Source organism: Cryptomeria japonica, chromosome 10 (genome assembly GCF_030272615.1).
Source record: "Cryptomeria japonica chromosome 10, Sugi_1.0, whole genome shotgun sequence".
NCBI classification, from domain to species: Eukaryota; Viridiplantae; Streptophyta; class Pinopsida; order Cupressales; family Cupressaceae; genus Cryptomeria; species Cryptomeria japonica.
This window is the reverse complement of record NC_081414.1, coordinates 157,861,471-157,881,522: the sequence shown is the minus strand read 5'-3', so window position 1 is coordinate 157,881,522 and position 20,052 is coordinate 157,861,471. Positions and strand designations below refer to the sequence as shown.

At 36.3% G+C, this 20,052-nt stretch overlaps 1 protein-coding gene across 2 annotated transcripts in view; it reads right to left on the bottom strand.

Moving 5' to 3' along the window:
* Positions 1 to 19,368, bottom strand: part of LOC131057712 (uncharacterized) — a 44,790-nt gene extending 25,422 nt beyond the window's left edge. The window contains exons 1-3 of one of the 2 annotated variants that reach the window (XM_057991875.2): positions 19,193 to 19,368; positions 18,999 to 19,074; positions 15,681 to 15,849 (exon numbers count right to left, since the gene is read on the bottom strand). In XM_057991875.2, the coding sequence (XP_057847858.1) occupies positions 15,681 to 15,849; positions 18,999 to 19,058 (229 nt within the window). In that variant the 5' untranslated portion in view covers positions 19,059 to 19,074; positions 19,193 to 19,368. Of the gene's footprint in view, positions 1 to 15,680; positions 15,865 to 18,998; positions 19,168 to 19,192 lie in introns of those variants that run through there. The other variant, XM_059213450.1, reaches the window with a different exon arrangement.
* Between the last annotated feature and the right edge of the window lie 684 nt (positions 19,369 to 20,052).

The following is a 20,052-nucleotide window of genomic DNA, read 5'->3' as shown; positions in this document are numbered from 1 at the left end:
TGGCATCCTTCCAAACTTGCTGACTAGTAGCTTCCTCAACACTGGTAGGTTTTGAGTTAATAATTTGACTCATCAATGCAACATAGCTAGAGAACTTATGCGGTCTCTTACTTTCCCTAAATGTTCCTTTTGGGGCTGCAAAACTTTCAGCCTCTTGCATCATTTTCCTCACTCACAGAGGTCTTTTCCAATTTACAACAATATCTTTGGGCCCATCAATAGGATCTAAGGGCTCATTTGGATTATCGTCTTCTTCAGGTTCATGAGTCTCCCTCTGAATCTCAGGAGTATGGTCTTCTTCCATATTTTGAGGAGGCTCTTGATCTTCACTATCCATCTCATGGGTGCCCTTGGATTTTCTGAATGCAACACCCTCTTCAAATGTCACATCCCTACTTAACTCAATCAATTTCTGACCTAGAATATAGATTTTGTAAGCTTTGATGTTTCACTATAGCCTACAAATATTCCCTTCTTGCCAGAAGGTTCTAGCTTTGTTCTTTTGTCTTTGGGTATATGTACATACACTGGACAACCAAAGATCCTTAAATGACTTACATCCAGCTTCACCCTTGTGAATGCTTCTTCGGGTGTCTTATTCTCCAAAATGTGGTGAGGGCATCTATTTTGAACATAGACAGCAGTTCTAGAAGCCTCAGCCCAAAAAGAAGTTTGAAGATTTTGATCATGGATCATGGCTTTGGCTGCTTCCACAATAGTTCTATTCTTTCTTTCTACTACACCATTTTGTTGAGGATTATAGGGAACACAAAACTCCCTCTTGATCCCAGTTTCAATGCAAAAATTACGGAAGTTACCGGAGGTATACTCTCCTCCATTATCGGATCTCAAGACTTTGATCCTCTTCCTAGATATGTTCTCTACTAGAGCTTTAAATTCCTTAAATCTCATAAGCACTTCATCAGATTCTTTACTTTTCAAAAAATAGATCCAAGTCTTCCTAGAGTAGTCATCAATAAAAATAACATAATACAAGAAACCACTCAAGGAAGCAACAAACATGGGACCACATAAATCTGAATGAATGAGCTCTAAAGTGCATTTGGATCTACTTTCACTACTATGAAATGTACCTTTAGTGTTCTTACCCAATGCGCAACCTTTGCAAGTTCCTTCATGCTCCTGGTTGAGTTTTGGAAGACTTGTAACCATCTTCTCCAATGTAGATAGTGCACGAAAGTGAAGGTGACCCAATCTTCTATGCCAAATCTCACAAGTACTTGATGAATCATTAAGTAAAGCTTGAGGAGGAAGAGTGCAAAGTCTATAAAGACATCCATGACGAACTCCAATGACTTGAGTTGTCTTGATATTTGATTTCTTTGGCCATGCAAGGACTTTGCCATCTATGAATGCGATTCGATATCCTTTGTCTTCCAAGGCTGATATGGAGACAAGATTTCACTTAATTCCCAGAACGAATAGTACATCATTCAATTTCAACGAAATCCCTGAATATAGGTGAAGAGAGGAGGTCCCAACTCCTTTCACGGAGTAACTAGTATCATCTCCAATGGTCACTTGTTCATTTGAAGTTCTCTCCACCAAATCATATAGATGTTCTCTAAATCCGGTAATGTGGCGAGATGCACCACTGTCAATTATCCAAGTATTGTGGTCGATAGGCACATTACTTGAAAGGGCTGAATAGAATATGAATCCATCTGAATCCTTTTGTATAAGAGTCTCACCAACATCCACAATGGAAGCTTGAGGCATAGTCCTAGTTGGACATTTCATTGCATAGTGACCATATTTGTCACATCTAAAGCATTGGATTTTTGAAATATCCTTCCTTCTTTTGAATGTAGAACCACCATTGGATTCCTTATCTTTCTTCACGAATTCGTCTAATTCGTTTTCACCCAAGGCAAGTATAATTCTAAACTCCCAAGATACGAAGTTTGATGCTCCCTCAAGTCTGTCTTCAACTCTAATTCCATTCACCAACTTGACATTTGATAGAAGTAGTCGAACTTGAAGACAATAGAGGAAGATAACCTTGCTTCTATAAATTTGATCTGATCTTTCCTTAAGCCTGCTCTGATACCATGTTAAGTTTCAATCAGATTTGAATAGTAGGTAATTTTAATTTTTGTTTACACCTTGATCACAATCTGATATCAATAGATGATATCAATTGAATCCTTCTAATTTGCTGTGTGTGTAATTCTGAATTCACTGAGTGTATAATCCACGATATGTTGTATGTGTGATTCTGAATTCACTGAATATCTATCTTCCACGATATGCTGAAGGTAACAATCTGCAATATATATCTATATGCCATGATCAGTATATGTTCACGGACTGCAGTATATCAATTTCCCACAATCTATATATTCACGGATGCTTGTGTGTTATTCGCTCATCACCAAGTGAGGGAGAGACGTATAATAATATATTGAATTCGAATGGCATCCTAGAGATCATGACCCTTCATAACATAAGACATCTTTCTATAATCATGATCGGTTATACAAACCAATTCATACAACCCCGATAATAATGATTAATACTAATCACTAACATAAACCCGATAATGATACAACCCGATAAATAACATGCCCGATAATAGTAAGTTTCAGTTAAGGCAAATTTAATCATAGAAACCCCGATAATATATATTATCGGATTTAATAATAATATTAAGGGTGAATGCAGATTGATTGATATAATCAAATGTGTAAGGCCGATAGGCCACTTACACATTTTATCTGCATAGTCGGCCTTATCGGATTCTGACTGAAGCTATATAATCAACACCTCTTGTCCTTAGTCGGCCAGAATTGCAATCACTACCTTGCTCATTCCTAATCACTGCTTTATTGGGATATATCAATCCCTGCCCTTTATATTTCTAACCAGACCATATCGCTGCCTTATTACTCTCTGCTTCCCTTCTCATTCCCACTTCTCTCCCTTATATGTCATGTCCCTTAGTTAGGCCGGCCCTCATTTGCCAATATTATTATTTACTTGTCTTTTTATTTCTCAAGTTGGCCCTAACAGGGGTTTTACCTAAGTCGGCCCTCATAATTTAACGTTATCATTTTTTTTTCCTTGTCTTGGATATCTGGGTACATATGTATAATACTGCGATATGTATAAGGTGGGGCATGACAACATCCCTTATTTAATAATTAGATCCAAGAGAATAATGATTATTTAGCTTTGTGGACTTCAGTGGACTTACCTAGACCCAAAAATAAGAGACAATCAAGTCCCAAAATTTTCCAATGAATAGACAGGCATCCAAGCATAGATCAATTTTTATTGCCAAACATGAAAATTAAAGAAGAATTTAGAAACTCCTACCTGCACTAATTTGTCTATGTCCTATTCTAAATGAATAGAAACCTAAAGAAGAACAAAATATAAAAGTTGAAGCCTCACAGCGATGGGTGCTGCTTCAACAAATTATGATTACAGATGTATTACCTAAAGGAACATAATCTACCTGTCAACGATTGGAAGCAATGAAGATCAAATGTATCTGCCTCAAGCAGCTCAATGCTAAAATTTCCTTGACAATATTTTTTAGTTTCTTCTTTCTTCTCTGTGTTTTCTAATGGCTTGGATAAAATCACAAAAATGAATGAAACCAAAAATATTTATTGCTGATGTGTGTTATTGCTTTTTCTTATGAAAAAATTGTCATGCACCATAGAAAATGAACTGTACATTAATACTTTTAATGCACCACATTACTTTATTTTATGTCCTTTGCCCAATGTCATTTGTAGCATACATTCTACAAATCATTATATCATGGAAGGGTCTTGAATAGTTGGTCTTTGCTATTAATAGTGTTCGTATAAAATTAAATATAGGTTTTCTTATAAAGAGGCCTAGAATGAACATAGCAGGGTAGTACGAATCAACACTTTTCTTTAGGTGTGATGTTGGAATGGTACGACAGTTTTCCTTTGTATAGAACAATTTATTTCTGTTAAAGCTTATTATAGTTAATGGAAAGTTTTGGATTTCTCTAGTGATTGAAGAGATTCAAAGAAAAGATTTGATCAAATTATCTGGTTTTGGATTTCTCTAGTGATTGAAGAGATTCAAAGAAAAAAATTTGATCAAATTATCTATTTATTCTTTTTCATTTTGTAACAAGTTAATGACTTGCCCATGTTTCAATATAGGCATAGTTTATGACATTATTACAAGTTGAATATCCGACAAACTACTGTGTATCAGTCAAAACTCGAAAGTGTTTGAAATGGGTAAGAAGAAGAAGGCGGTGGGAGAGATGGCGCAGGACATGGATGGTTTTTTGGTATGTAGAATTACTCTAAAGTAGCATCTAAGAATTATAATGTTAATGCAGTTATGTTTAATTGTTTGTTATTTATGCTTTAAATGTTTTTGGAAGTGATCGAGCTTGTTTTTCATTTCCAAAGTGAGTTCTTTGTTTTCCCTTTTTCATTTTTTTTCTTGTAGAATTTTCTAGCCATTAGAGGGAAGCAATGGAGACCATTTTCAACCCCAATCTGTTAAGAAAAAAGTGCCAAATGGGTAGTGATGAAAAGAAACCTACAATACTTTGTATTGGTCATATACCACATGGATTTTATGAAGAGCAGATGAGAGGTAGGACTGTTTATTGTACAAAGGAAAATGATTTTTTGTTTTGATTGGATGATTATCATTTTTGTCTGATTAGTGATTGATGATTTAGCAATTGAGTCGTGTATAATTTGAGATCTATTTTTCACTTCAATGTGAGCCCAACTTGATGCTATTTATATTAACCTTGTTGCAATCTTCTACATCTCCATGCCTGTTTCCACCCTTTTTTTGGACATAAGTTTAGTATCTTCATGTTCATACAACTCGAGAAGAGACTATCATTTAGTCTAGAATTGTCTGGAGGACCTGTCAAAGTATGTTCACGTCTTTAGAACATCTTTTACGATAACTGCAATTTAGCAATAGTTAGTTTTTAGGCTTTTTCACATATTTACCTATACAAATGAGCATACACAAACCCAGAAAAAGATTAAAGAGGCAGATGTCATAAGCTAACTTATTAATGATATTTTTAGAAATTGGGTGTTTACTTGTGATAAATATCTATATTTGCTGCATTGTGTATCGGCTTCCTTGTGTCATCAAATACAATGGCCAATGCCCTGTTTCTGATTAGTTCAAGCCTAATTTATCACACAAAAATTCTGTTTCTTAGTTTATCTGCATTTTCTCTCTATCTATTTACAAGCTTAATTTCACTTCTTGATATATCAATGAAACATTAGGGTTGGTGGGGTTTGGGCTACTTTCATAAAGTTTTAAATGGGTTATGTAGGTTGTGAAATTTTCCCAATGTTTTAAAAGTTGTATTTTATTTTAATGGATAATGATTTGTGTCCGAATTTGACTTGCAGGTGTGGCTGTGGATGAGCTTCAGTTGACTACTAATAGAGGCAAATTACCATCACCCTTATAAAATAAAATAGGATTATGCAATATTTAGTTACTAGATGCCTGTTACAATTGTGAATTCTCACCAAATACTGCTGAATTGTTAAATAAGTCATCTACTATAAATATGCCATGTACTATAAAGTAAATAACTTCATGTGCTTGCTCAAATATATAAATGTGAACCACTGTACACTTCAAGACACTCAAAAATTCTATCTCTGCTCAAATATATAAATCCATACTATTGTACACTTCAAAACTCATAAGGACTTGTGTTCTGCTGTTTTAAATACAACAGGTCAAGTCAAGAACTTTATTTGATAATATTTTAGTGTTTGATGACCCTTAATATGCAAATTAGTTAGCGGAGGAGACATGGGGAAAAAACAAAGATGTGAGTCAATTGTGTTTTAAAATTATCCATTATAAATATTTGAGCATGAATGTAGAGTTGTTCATGCTTATTCTGATGATTTTATTCCTTGTCGCTTTTTCAGGCTGAAAAGACAACATTTGAGGAAGGTGAGAAAAAGAAAGAGGAAGATGTTATGTATCTTACAATGCAGTCTGCTTATGATTCACATTGCTTACTTCCTACTAAAATCATGGGCTTTTTAGTGTATCTGAAGTGTTCAGTTGTTGATAATAAAACTTGACCTAAAATTCCAGTAGGGGAAAGATAAGTCTACTGATGCTGATGAAGATACAGGTGTAAGTTTTGTCACCCAAAAAACCTAAATAAAATTACATTGATTTGAAGAGATATTATGTGCACTTTAGTTAAGGATAAAAGCTTCTGGATTGCCCACTGCACATACAGCCATTAACGCGTGTTTGAGATGTTTCAGAGCCGGCTGAGTCGCTGTTGCCGAATTTTGTGGAGGGCGCACAGATCCCTGACGATGATGAGGGCCTCATTAATTTCACTGAAGAAGAAATGGACCCTCCCCCTGCGGTCGTGCCTTTCTTAAGGCTTTTTGCGCACGCCTCTGCCTTTGATTGGTTTCTTATGGTCTTCGGTTCACTGGTAAGTGTGTTTTCTACTTTAACATCTCTGTTAGAATTTTTTATAGTTCTTTCTTTTCTAAATGAATTCTTTCTAGGTCTTCAGATTTTATGAAATTTACCATTTAGATAGAGGGGAATGTTAATAGTCTGGGCAAAAAAATTGAATTTGATTGTCAGCAAATATTAGTGCTTGTTCAAGTCACTCTGTACCAGGTAAACTATTATATTTACCTAGGGTTTTATTAGCTCTGGTTTAAACCATATAGGAATCATATATTCTTTCATTTTTTTTGTTTAATCTCTTGATCCTTTATCATTCTGTCAGGGGGACACGCTGCATGAAACGTATGAGCATACATTTATTTTGGATTTATTGTTTCTTCTTTTCTTGGAAGAGGGCATGAGCCTCAGTTCGTATGGCATTATAATAGAAGTGTTCCGAAATCTCACTGGAGTAGCGTATGTAGGAATTAATTATTTTATTGGGATTTCAGTAGAACACACTATAGTAATAATGTGGTTTATAAATGACAAAAAGAGATGAAATTTCATGGAATGTAATGTGCTTTAAAATATATAAGCTACGGTATTTAAAATTTGAATTGAAGGTTAAACTCTATTTTGATTAGAAGGGCCTCATCAAAATGTCAATCGTCTGAATGCTTGCATCATATTGCTATCATAAACAATACATTTTAGATGTGGTTTTTTTTTTTAAATTCCAATGACTCCTTTGAAAGTTATATTTACATTCATTGCATAGATTATTAATATTTGAGCTCTTGTAGATATTTTAGATTTCAATGTGATGTTAGGGTTTTCGTAGGGAGAAAATGTTAGTTAACAACTGAATACATTTTTAGAAGTAGATCTATTAAGAAAAGCATAGAACTGGAAACTCTTAAAATTGACAGTTCAGCACGTTAAAATTCTGTTAAATGGACAACACAAACTTTGAATAAGGCTTATATTTTCATTTTATACTTCCTTGCTGATGTAAATTTTTATAATTGTAGGGGGATGCCATAAGTTATGATAATGTCATACAAGAGCTTAGTAAAATTGATGCCAGAGACCCTCTCGAAGAGGAAAATTTGCTGGTATGATGTTTTCCTTTACATTAAGGGGGTTCTTTTGATGCTGCTTTGTCATTGTCAATGATTGCAGTGTGCTGCTGATGTTACCAGTTTCAATTTCTTGGTAGGTTTGTCACTTTATCAGTAGTAAGAGATGGCTTCATCCAATAAATGACTTGTTGAGAATTTCTGATTTCATATGCTTGAATGTGCATGATAAGACATCACAACCTAGCAAAAATTGGGAAAGATGTGGACAATTAATTTTCAAAAGTGTCTTTGGTCGTATGCATAAAGAAAATGAGTTTTTTAAATGCCCAACGATTCCATTATTGAGGAACACTATTCAGAATTGAATAGTTAAAAGTATAATGGTAAGCTAAGCGTGATACTTCTATAATGAACAAGGCTAATAAGACCACTTTTACAAGGATAGAATATTTTCTTCTTTTAAGAAACTATATTGTGGAAGATTGACATTTGAAGACAGTGATATATATTATTGTGGTAAAATATTCTTTGTTGATTGGTTCACAGAATGGAATGGAAGGGGACAGCACAACTGTTATAAAACTTTTACTTGGCATTCTTCTCATTTAAATATTCCTACTCTTTTTAAAAGAGAGGAACATATGAAAGTGATTTTTACATTGGAATTAGGGTCGATTCCTTCTTTGTCTTTTGTCCTTTTGACCATTGGAGAGCACCCAAATACTACTTTACCTTATATAAGCTTTGTTGGATTTTGCCAAGATCAAGAAGTCATTGAAATGTACATGAAAGAGACATAATATGGGATAAGAATAAACTGTATTCTCATCAATAGAAAATGATCAACAACCTGTTCAAATAGTTGTTGTTACATACAATGTAGATGAGCCTGCTTATATAGGCAAGGCTAGGGATATGTATGAGCACACAAACATGACATGTGGCTCAATAAGAAACAAGGGTAGGTAGGAAATAGGTGTGGGTAGGTAGGAGAAATAATATAATATTCCACATGAGGTGGATCACCCACCGAAGGTGGAATTATCACTCCACAATAAGTGGATATGATAGTGTAATAACAAGATCAACACCATAAGAGGTGGAATTTCTCCTACACACACTATCCCAATGTGGCACAAACACCCAAGTGTCTCATATCCAAACTACTATGAAATGCATTATCCTAAGTAAACTTAAGTAAGTGTAATAATATCCATGATGAATAATTATTTACACCAACACCCCCCCTTAAGTGCAACTTAGGGGAATGCACTTAAGTCTACAATGCAACTAAGCAATGCAAGATGGGTCCCGGCTACGAGGCCATGTTAGGTACCCATGCACAAATGCAAATGCATGCAAACCAATGCAATGAAATCTCTCACAAAGTGGGGAAAGAGAGAAAAACCCAATGGGAAAAAACCCTCCCCCAAAAAAGAGATGAAAGCTATACAAGAGAACTCTCAAAGAAGTATGTGAGGAACAAAACCCCATGTGAGGAAAAGGTCCCCCCCATACGAGAGAAGAAGAGAAGTCAAACTGTGATCATCCCTCAATGAAGAATCTGCACCAATGATAGAAGCTCGATGTATGAAGAAACTGCTCCACGAACGTCGAACAACATTCCTCCCCTTAGGAAGAAACAAAACCAAAGGTGTATCCATGAAGTCTCCCCAATCATGAAGGGAAGATGTATGAAGAAAACTCATGATGAAAGGAATCTCTGAAAACTGCTCAAGTGTCCCCATGTCAATGCTGAAAGATACCCCTTCCAAAGATGGTAAACTGTGCCATACTGCTGAAAAAGGAACTCCAACATCTAGTGGAGATGGATGTAGAACAATGTCCAAAGACTCATGTGTCTCCTCAAAGAATAAAGAGACCTCCTCCAACTGCTGTACATAAGTATCCACAATCATGTCAACCTCGAAAGAATGATCATGTAGAGAATGAACAAGAGGGTCAGAGTGTGCCCTCGCAACAATCGAAGAAGGATCATCTTCATCAAAGAGAAGATGTATGTCATCAATGATGTCTCCCAAATCTGCAATGTAGGATTCCACAAACAAACCTGCAATATCTGTCATGTAATCATCCCATGAATCTGAAGCTGGAAGACAATGTATATCCTGCTGCACTGAATCACATGTAGGCAAAACTGTCGCACTATCTGAATCATCAGGTACAATAGGTGATGTGATATCAATATGAGAAGATGGAATACAAGACTCAAGAACTGGGTTACATGTGAGAATCCCCAAATTCAAGTGTCCAAAGTTCTCCTCAAAATCTGAATCATCACAATAAGTGTGATCATAATGTGTAGAATCATCAAATGTGTAATCATCATCATCAACAAAATCTAAAAAGGAGTATAACCGAGATGCATGATCAACCACCCCAGTTGCAATGATAGCTCTAGTCTCCATGTCTCTAATAAAAACTGAGTCAGGTGTGAACTCCACAACTTTCTTAGTTGCGCCATGTGTGATTTGATAGATAGAAAGGAGATTGTTTGTCAAGTGGGGTACACACAACACATCATTGAAGGAGTTATCCCCAATGTCAATAGATCCTTTCCCAATCACATCCATGTATGTATGATTGCCCATCAAAATCTGTGGCATGGTGCAAGGCTCAAATGTAGAGAACATAGATTGTGAAGATGCCATATGATGAGAAGCCCCTGAATCTAGAAGCCATCTCTCTGAAGTATGATTTGTTGTAGCACATAGAGCTTTTCCTTTTCTTGTTCCAAAAGAGTGAGTCTTTCCACTTGTAGAAGCCATGAATGCTTGCCCTTTTCCTTTTGAATGCGAGGAAGTGGAAGTTGATGAATCATCCTTTTTGTAGACTTTAGGCAAATCAATGTTATGTTTTTTGATGATATGTGTGAGCTCATCAATCTTCTTAGTATGGCAACGATGTTCCTCATGACCAATCTTTTTACAATAAGCACAAGTAGGTCTCTCTCTCTTTGGTGAATTATCTTTCTTGGAAGAAGATGAATCTCCTTGTTGTGGAGAAGATTGTGCTTTATCCTTAGGCTTTGATTGCCATTTCTTCTTGTTTGAGTTGTCCTTTCCTTGATTTCCTTTGTTTCCTTGATTTGCCACTAGTGCTTGAGACTTAGAAGAAGTCTTAAGAATGCCCATGCTTATCAACTTAGTTTGTTCCATCATCAACATTTCATTGAAAGCATCAAATGTAGGCATTGTGTAGCTTGAACCCATTGTCATCCTATGAGTTTGGAAACTAGAAACAAATGCTGCATATTCTTGTGGAAGCTTCCCTATCAAGTTGAATATCAATTGAGTATCCTTTTTATCAATGCCACAATCTTTGAGTTGTGCCCTCAACTCATTTGCCTTAGTGACATAATCTTGTATAGTATCAAAGTTCTTGGGATCTAACATGGTGAGATCACTATCAATTTGATATCCCCTAATCTCATCAACTTGACCATACAAGTCTTGAAACTTTTGCCAAGCATCCTTGATTAGAGTGCATTTCTCAATATGAAAAATGAGATCCTTTGATACATACTTTCTTAAGGTACCAATTGCCATGATATTTTTAGTGAGCCAATCTAAGTGACCAACTGGATCAGCCTTAGGATCAGCTGGAGCAACAATAGTTCCATCAATGTAATGAGTGAGTCCTTTTTCCATAAGTTTACTCCATGCATCAATTTTCCAAGTAGCATAATTATGTGGAGTTAAGAGAGGAAACTTAGAAGAACCCATAGCAGCAAAAAAGGAAAGAACACAAGAGCAAAAAAGCACAAGAGACACCCCCCAAATTCAATCAATCAAAGTACCTCCCCAAAAGTGATGATTTTGGCACTTTATACTTAGTGCGATTACAATGAGCCACTTGCAAAACAAGGCAAAGTGGACTTATGATGCAAATTTTACAACTTCTCAAATGAGATACAAGAGACTTCAATCAATAGTGCAATGAATCTAACTGAGATTCAAGCCAATATACAAGCACCAAGAGAGCCAAAAATGGCCTAAATCTGAAAGTACAATTTCTACTTACAATGACATCAATCTGATAGCATCATGTGAAAGTAGACAAAAAAATACGCACTTTCAAAAAAAACGGCACCTAAAAAGGAGGTCCGATGACCCCAAACGAAGCCTCTGAAGTTGCAAAAACTGGGATTACTCAGGGACAGTCACCAAAAACTGCATTTTCTGAAAAATCCGTGCATCAAAATCAAAAAATTCTTTCACCACTGCGGAGAGCACGAAATTCTAGCCCATTTCAAAAAAAATTGCACCCAAAAAGGAGCAAAAATGAGCAAGTTATGGCCATTTGAAGTTGAACTGCAAAATCAAAAATGCAAATGAGAGGGGGTCAAAAAATTTCCAAACCCTGCTGATGTGGCGCTGACGTCAGCAAAACAAGGGGTTAAATTTGACGGCCGTATGACCGTCGCCAAAACTTCGCTGCCTGGCTGACTGGGCGTCCGTACTGTACGGACGGATGACTCGGTCTGCTGACTATGCAGTCCGTACTGTACGGGGGATGATGTGTCAGGGCTGATGTGGCAGTACGGATGATGATGTGGCCCGCTGATGTGGCATCCGTACGGTACGGGGAAAGCTGATGTGTCAGTCCACGGGCCACGGGCCTCCTGCCACGTGGCGGGCGTGGATTCGCCTGTCTGGATGCCGCGTGGCGGAGGCTGCCTGAGCTGGCCGCGTGGAGGTACCGGACGATGACGTAGGAGGCGGCTTGCGGGAGGAGCCGCAGGGTGGTGGCGCGGAATGCTGTGGCAGCGCCGCTGGACGGAGGGACTGGTGCCGGCGGAGCTGTAACGTGGAGTCTGCTGTGCGGAGGTGCCGGTGGACGCGGGGAGCAGCGCCGGCCGGGAGCACGGGGGACCGAGCGCGCGGTGGGAGAACGATGCTGCAGAGGCCGCCGGGAGAACCGAGGGCAGAGGTGTCGGGGAGCGGCGCCGGCGGAGGGACGTGCGGTGGCGGCGCGGTCAGCAAGAAGGGGTACGCGCTGTCAGGTACGTTCTCTGCACAATTCCTGCAACACGCGGAAAACGGGGTACGGCGAGCGCAGGGGGGGGGTCTGCGGACCCCCCAAAAAAGATTTTTTCTTTTTTTTTGATTTCTTTTCAAATTTTTTTGATATTTTCGAATTTTTCAACTTTTTTAATTTTTTTTGAAAATTTTTTTGACAAATAATTTCGGAAAAAAAAATTTTTTTTTTTGAAAAGTATATATAAAATTCGAAAATCCGTACGAATAGCAAAATTGGGGAAAAAAATTTTCCTCACCAAAATAGGCCAACTTTATAACCAAAATTCATGGAAATGGCCTTCCGGACCCAATGGCGAGGTCGGATCTGGTCTAGGACGCCTCCAAATGACGATGCTCCTCAGATCTGCCTCTTGACGTCGCAATAATGCCTCTTCAAGACGAATCAATGAGACTCCAATAGCTCTGATACCATGTTGGATTTTGCCAAGATCAAGAAGTCATTGAAATGTACATGAAAGAGACATAATATGGGATAAGAATAAACTGTATTCTCATCAATAGAAAATGATCAACAACCTGTTCAAATAGTTGTTGTTACATACAATGTAGATGAGCCTGCTTATATAGGCAAGGCTAGGGATATGTATGAGCACACAAACATGACATGTGGCTCAATAAGAAACAAGGGTAGGTAGGAAATAGGTGTGGGTAGGTAGGAGAAATAATATAATATTCCACATGAGGTGGATCACCCACCGAAGGTGGAATTATCACTCCACAATAAGTGGATATGATAGTGTAATAACAAGATCAACACCATAAGAGGTGGAATTTCTCCTACACACACTATCCCAATGTGGCACAAACACCCAAGTGTCTCATATCCAAACTACTATGAAATGCATTATCCTAAGTAAACTTAAGTAAGTGTAATAATATCCATGATGAATAATTATTTACACCAACAAGCTTCCATACATACAAAACAAAAATAATACAGGCCTATAGCCATTTCATGACAAAGAAGCTCTGCATACGAGGTTGTAAATGGATAAGTAATGTATGGGGAATCAAGGAAGGAGCATGGGGCCAATGTGGGGCAAAAGGAAATTTGTAACTGTTAGGAAAGTGGACATTCTTATCACCTACATAGTTATTTGAGTCAAAAGACTGTAGAAAGACACTTTACAGAATAAATATGCCAACAAAAAACTCAAAATCTTATTCCCATTCCTCTTACTTTTGACAGAGTATCAGCTTGTAATCATCATGAATATGCCTTGTATCAGATTACACTCTTTCTTTTTTCCTGCATGTTGTTTATCAGTTTTCTTTTCACATGTAATGATCAAATTAGTGAGTATCCATCTTACTGGTCGGCACTCACTATGCAGTCATATAAAATGCACCCCATACATCTTGGCACATCCATCAGTGTGTTACTTTATAGATGTATGAGAAGGATATTATATGGCTGCATAGCGGCTTCCTACGTTTTAGAGTGTGTTTGGTATAAATTATCATAAGTTATAGCTAACGTATTGGTTATTTATGTGGAGGTCCTTTTCTAACATGAAGATTTAATATATGGACTATAAACCATTGGTATATTGTAGTTAAATGTATAGGTTATTTATGTGGAGGCCAGCCTCTAACATAAAGAGTCAACACTATGACACTAATATGCTAATGATTTCAACTTTTCTGTCTGGCCAACACTGTACCAAACTTTTGGGTCTTTTGACTTGCATGCTTTAATACTACAGTTTTAAATACACTTCTTTCTTGTCTTTTCACAATTGCAATACAGGTTAAATATTATATTCAATTCCCTTTTAATGTGCATAACATTGCTACACCCTATTTTTCAAGTTTCCTCACTTCCAAGTCATTTAATCAGGTATTGACTTTTTACACGATTGTGCACATCTCATTCCTATTTTTTCTTCCATTTTAGTTAAATTTTCTGCAATACTCCATGAACCTATTACTTGCATCCATTTCAATAAGTGCATTACTCTTTTCATCTATTAAATACTTACAGGTTCTCCCACTCTTCGATTCAAAGACCGCAATTGCATTGCCTTCAACGTCTACATCCTTACTCAAAGTATACACAATCTTATTTAATTCAGAGACTTATTTTATGCCTTCCTCCAATTTTTTTACTCTTTTCACGTGCATGTTTTCATACTACAATTTCTGAATACACTTGTTTTTTGTCTTTTCAAAATTCCAATGCAGGCTAAATATTATATTCCATTTCTTTTAAATATCCATTACATTGGTGCACCTTATTTCTCAAGTTTTCCTCCCTCCCAAAACTTTTAGTCAGGTTTTGAATTATATTTCTAATTCCTTCTCTTTCGTTTCAAGTCCACTACTTCCTACTGTTCAATTATTTTATTTGCATCTGCATAGCACACACTGTTGCACCCCAGCATTTAAGGTGCCCCATAATAAATAATTTGATTCTGCTGATTCTTATTTTTTAAATTCTCCGTCTCAAATTACATTTCTTATTTCCCACACAATTAACTTTAATCAGCTACGTTAAATTTCTAATTTGTACACACTTTGCCTGAAAATTGCTTCACTATACTACTTTATTTCAAACACTATATTAACAATCTCATTTTAACTTTATTTTTCTTTTATTGTACTTTACTGATAAATAAAAATAATCAAATGATATGCCCCTTCCTTTGCGTCACTTGCTAATGGTACAGTTTTTAAATGTTCTCCTCTCATGCTCTAACCTTCCTCCAATTTCAGAAACTCCGCCTATTGGCTTCCTGTTGCGGGCACATAGCGTGCAACTGCTAGTTTAATAATCAGATCCAAGAGAATAATGATTATTTAGCTTTGTGGACTTCAGTGGACTTACCCAGACCCAAAAATAAGAGACAATCAAGTCCCAAAATTTTCCAGTGAATACACAGGCATCCAAGCATAGATCAATTTTTATTGCCAAACATGAAAATTAAAGAAGAATTTAGAAACTCCTACCTGCACTAATTTGTCTATGTCCTATTTTAAACGAATAACATAAAGAAGAACAAAATATAAAAGTTGAAGCCTCACAGCAATGCGTATTGCTTCCACAAATTATGATTACAGATGTATTACCAAAAGGAACATAATCTACCTGTCAACGATTGGAAGCAATGAAGATCAAATGTATCTGCCTCAAGCAGCTCAATACCCATACAGCCCACAATAGGGGACAATTGTTGTGATATTGCATGCATAGAATGCCATAAACTAGCAAGCCTCAAGCTATCATTTGTGTCCATTCGCCCCGCTGATCCATAGTCCTACAGCACCAGTTCCTACCGTTTAATAACTCAAAAAACCATACCAAACTGAAAAGCGACTATAGGATAATGAATAATCCAAACAACATTATTCATCTTCATATCTATTTTAATAGAAAGATCAATACAAATTAGTTTCCAGAACTACAAAGAAAAATTAAAGAATTCGAGCCTCCAGAGTCTGTCATGTTTAAATGAAAAGAAAAAATTGGATGATTGAAAATATGAAGCAGAAATGGAAAAAAATGCATTTTTAGGGTAGTATTATGACTTTTCTGACTGTTTTATGATTTTCCACTTTTTTTAGCCTGACACCCTCTTATTCCTGTGTGGCCGAGTCTGATCCTCAGACTCAGTGAGTCCTTGGACAAGACTCCGCCGAGTACTTGCCAGGACTCTCCGAGACTTGACTCTCAAGTCCTGCTGAGTACTCAGCGACTTGTCAAACCATGGTTCAAGCTCTCTTTGCATATGTGTGATGAGATTCTTAAGCTATATGCAGTTTCATCATATTCATTGAATTCATTGATTCATGAGAGGTATAGCATCTGGACAGCAACAGGTAGCAACAGTGTTGCAACAGTTCCTGCTTTGAATTGTGATTATTGTTAATTCAAGTGCATGTAGCTTTGTGTGCAACAATTGGGTGTTTAATTTATAAAATCTAGTCTTGTGTATGTAATCAGAATCTTCGATTCAACTTTTGTATGCACATACTTCCTGGTATCTATTTTGTAGCCAGAAAGTGTGTGTTTGTGTTGTAATTGGTTAGGTTGCATATAGCAGTCATAAAAATAAAGCAAATATCTGTTGTTTGTGTATGTGGAACTATGGCAGTCTTGTGCTCATACCCATGAACAAAAAGATGCGGTAATTTAGGTTTGTTTATGTTGCATGTTTAAACCCCAGAAAAACCTTCTCCATAGCATGAAGAGTTGTAATTATGTCCAACTCCACAATTTAGTGTTCTAGAATTTTTATTCAAGATTTCCTTAACAAGGGACCCTCCCCTTCTAATTCAAATAAAGTTTTACCTCACATGTACTTCTGTTTTGTATTAAAATAAACAAAGAAATTGAAACATTAATAGTTTTTTAAACACACTTTGGGGAATGAGATGCATCAGCTCATTCATCTACAGACATATAACCATACACAACAATACTTGTGATTTTGTTTTTATTACAAGAGCAACCTGGAACAATGGAGAGTTTTTACTGCTATTCTAGACAGAAGAAAGATGAGCCGATAGCACTAGGAAACTAATAGCTCTTATCCCAATGATCCAAATTGGTGAATTGAATTTAGAACAATACATGGAGCATATAGCTTGATAGGTGGTCATTCAAGTTTTTGGAGTGCTCAGATCTCTTGGAATTTGCTTGAAATGAGACCCGGCAAGGTGGGTGGATTGCTGATAAAGCTGAGAAGCACACAAGTACAGCCGACAAAATAAAGAGATATGGGTAGATAATATATCTACCTTATTGTGTCCTAAATATATGTACAAGGACAAAGGTTTATGCTTGCTAAGTAAGACCAAGCACAAGAAAAAATCATAATGCACCTTTCTTAGTTTACCTTGCATGCAGTCTGGAAAGGCTGCAGTGAACTGGGTCATGTAAATGATAACGGCATTTACAAAAAGAAAAATATTTACAGGAGAGTGACTATCTTCAGCTAAATGTGGAAAATGACCTAACCAGCGTACAAATCTTGATATGTTATGATGTAGGACATGGTGCAGAAGTATATAGCATAAATGAAATATTGAAAAGAAGTAGTCCTGTGATTTACAAGAAAAAATCATAATGCACCTTTCTTAGTTTACCTTGCATGCAGTCTGGAAAGGCTGCAGTGAACTAGGTCATGTAAATGGTAAAGGCATTTACAATGAGAGAAATATTTACAGGAGAGTGACTATCTTCAGCTAAATGTGGAAAATGACCTAACCAGCGTACAAATCTTGATATGTTATGATGTAGGACATGGTGCAGAAGTATATAGCATAAATGAAATATTGAAAAGAAGCAGTCATGTGATTTATAATGGTATATCTGGATTGAAAAAATTTCTCATCTTATTTCCAACACTAAGGGTCTAAGCTTAGCCAAAAGGTTGCCTGTACTTACATATTGTGGCTAAGCAATTCAGATTATTTATTATGTGGCGCTTGTTATTCCAATGAGACCTTCAAGATTGAGCAACTGCAAGGCCGTCATGGCAATGCAGAGCAGAGGTAATTGGCAGGAAGATTAGTTGCTGAGTATATGATCTCACATAAAAACGAGTAGGGAGCAGCAAAGCTACTATCAGCCATCAAGGGCCAGCTTTGACAGTACCACACACAGAAATAATTGTAAGATGTGGAACTCTGACTTAGAAATGAAAGTTGTGAAGCTTAGATGACTAGAACAACTATGCATAAAGATTTAAAGGTAACAAAATTGCATGACTAACTGAGGGGATCGATGCTAATGGTTTGCCTGATAATCCTAAGAAGGGGAAAACATACCTAAAAAGGATTAGGACTCCCTTTTGATAAAAACTTATTTGACAAGTCTCTGATGAATAAGAAAGAATATGATCCGTGTTGCTGAGACTGTATAAGTATTCATCAAGGACATCATCAAGTAGGGGCTAACTTGAAGACCAATTCCATTGTTGTCAATTATAGAGCAAGATTAGAAGAATTTGTGTGCTCTATGTTTTCAAGGAGAAGACAAATTATGGAAGCAACGTGGAGATCAGATGATAATTTAGAGATTCCAGTTGCAGAAGATTGATTCCATTTTGCTCTTTCAAACTATGGATAAGAAGATCGGCCTTGATTTTCACCCAAAGTGCAGCATGTCATGAAGAGGATCACGGAAGGTTGTGTTCGTGTAACTATCTCTTGAGCAGAAAATGTCATATGAAATTGAACCTGGATTCAACTATTTGTGGTGCAGAGCCTCAACCAAAATTCCAGACTAGAAAACTTGGTAAGAACCCCCATTTTTGAAGACTTAAAAACTGCATTAAAGTCAACTAATACAATATGAATAAAAGCAAGTTGCTTTCAAATGTAAAATCACTGCTAGCAAAAACCAGATAAGATGAAAAATACCAAATATGCAGAAGAGGGTCTCTTAGGACATGAAATCTACCTTGCAGAAAATGAGACCGCCAGATTTATTTATGATAAACAGATTGTAAATGCTAGCCATGCTTTAGCTCACCAGCCTGCCAATGAAAAAGCATATATATGATGACAATATTGAAACAATTAGAGCAGCAAGAATTCAATAAGGCATCCATCACAATCTGAGCTATTCTTCTAAGACATAGACACGGGTCGTACAAGAAATATGTGATTCACGACTAGTTTTAAACTAGCACTTGCACCCAAAGATCATGCAATGGTTACACTGATAAAAAAACTACACGTATACTGATATGTTAGAGGGTACGATTCAATTTGTGCATAAAATAAAACAGTCGACAAGAAAGCAAGAGAGTAAAGAATTAAGGTAAAATTTGCACAAAATAAAGTCATTTATCAAATTACTATCAAAATATACAGGTATTAAAACATTCCCTTAAAATAAACATAAAACAAAATAAAAATAACATAAATATACAAATTTCACCATTACAAATATATTAATGATATATTTTTTTTTAAATTGTTACTTTTTAAATTTTCCTTGACCTACATCAATTTGATACCCCTAACTCTTCAATCATCAATTAAAAACTAGCAAACCCTATACATATATTGCTTGTCTGCCTTGAATAATTATAATTACAATAAATTTTATTTTAATAAAAAATAAGAAAAACACAATTGCATGGTGTATTTAGATGGATTAACCACCATAAACTATATGTAGTATTTATAATTTGTTAAAATTAGAGGTTCTAGTAGTTGGATAGAGTCCCAAGTCCAACTCATTGTCAATTGATGAGATATTTCAATAGATCATTTATGTTTCTATTGTCAATTGACAAAGTCTTCAAAATAGAGCATATAGCAAAGTGAGACATAATTTATTTTTGTCCGTGATAAAAAATTCTTTAAATGACAAAGGGTGAACTAATGGGGCCTAAGTTGAAGAAACTAAAGCAAATGTCTCATATTTTTAAGAATGGTGAAACTTTTTGTGGTTGAAGATGTTGCCATAGAAAGTCAAGAAAGTTGATGAAATTGAAGTGAATGTT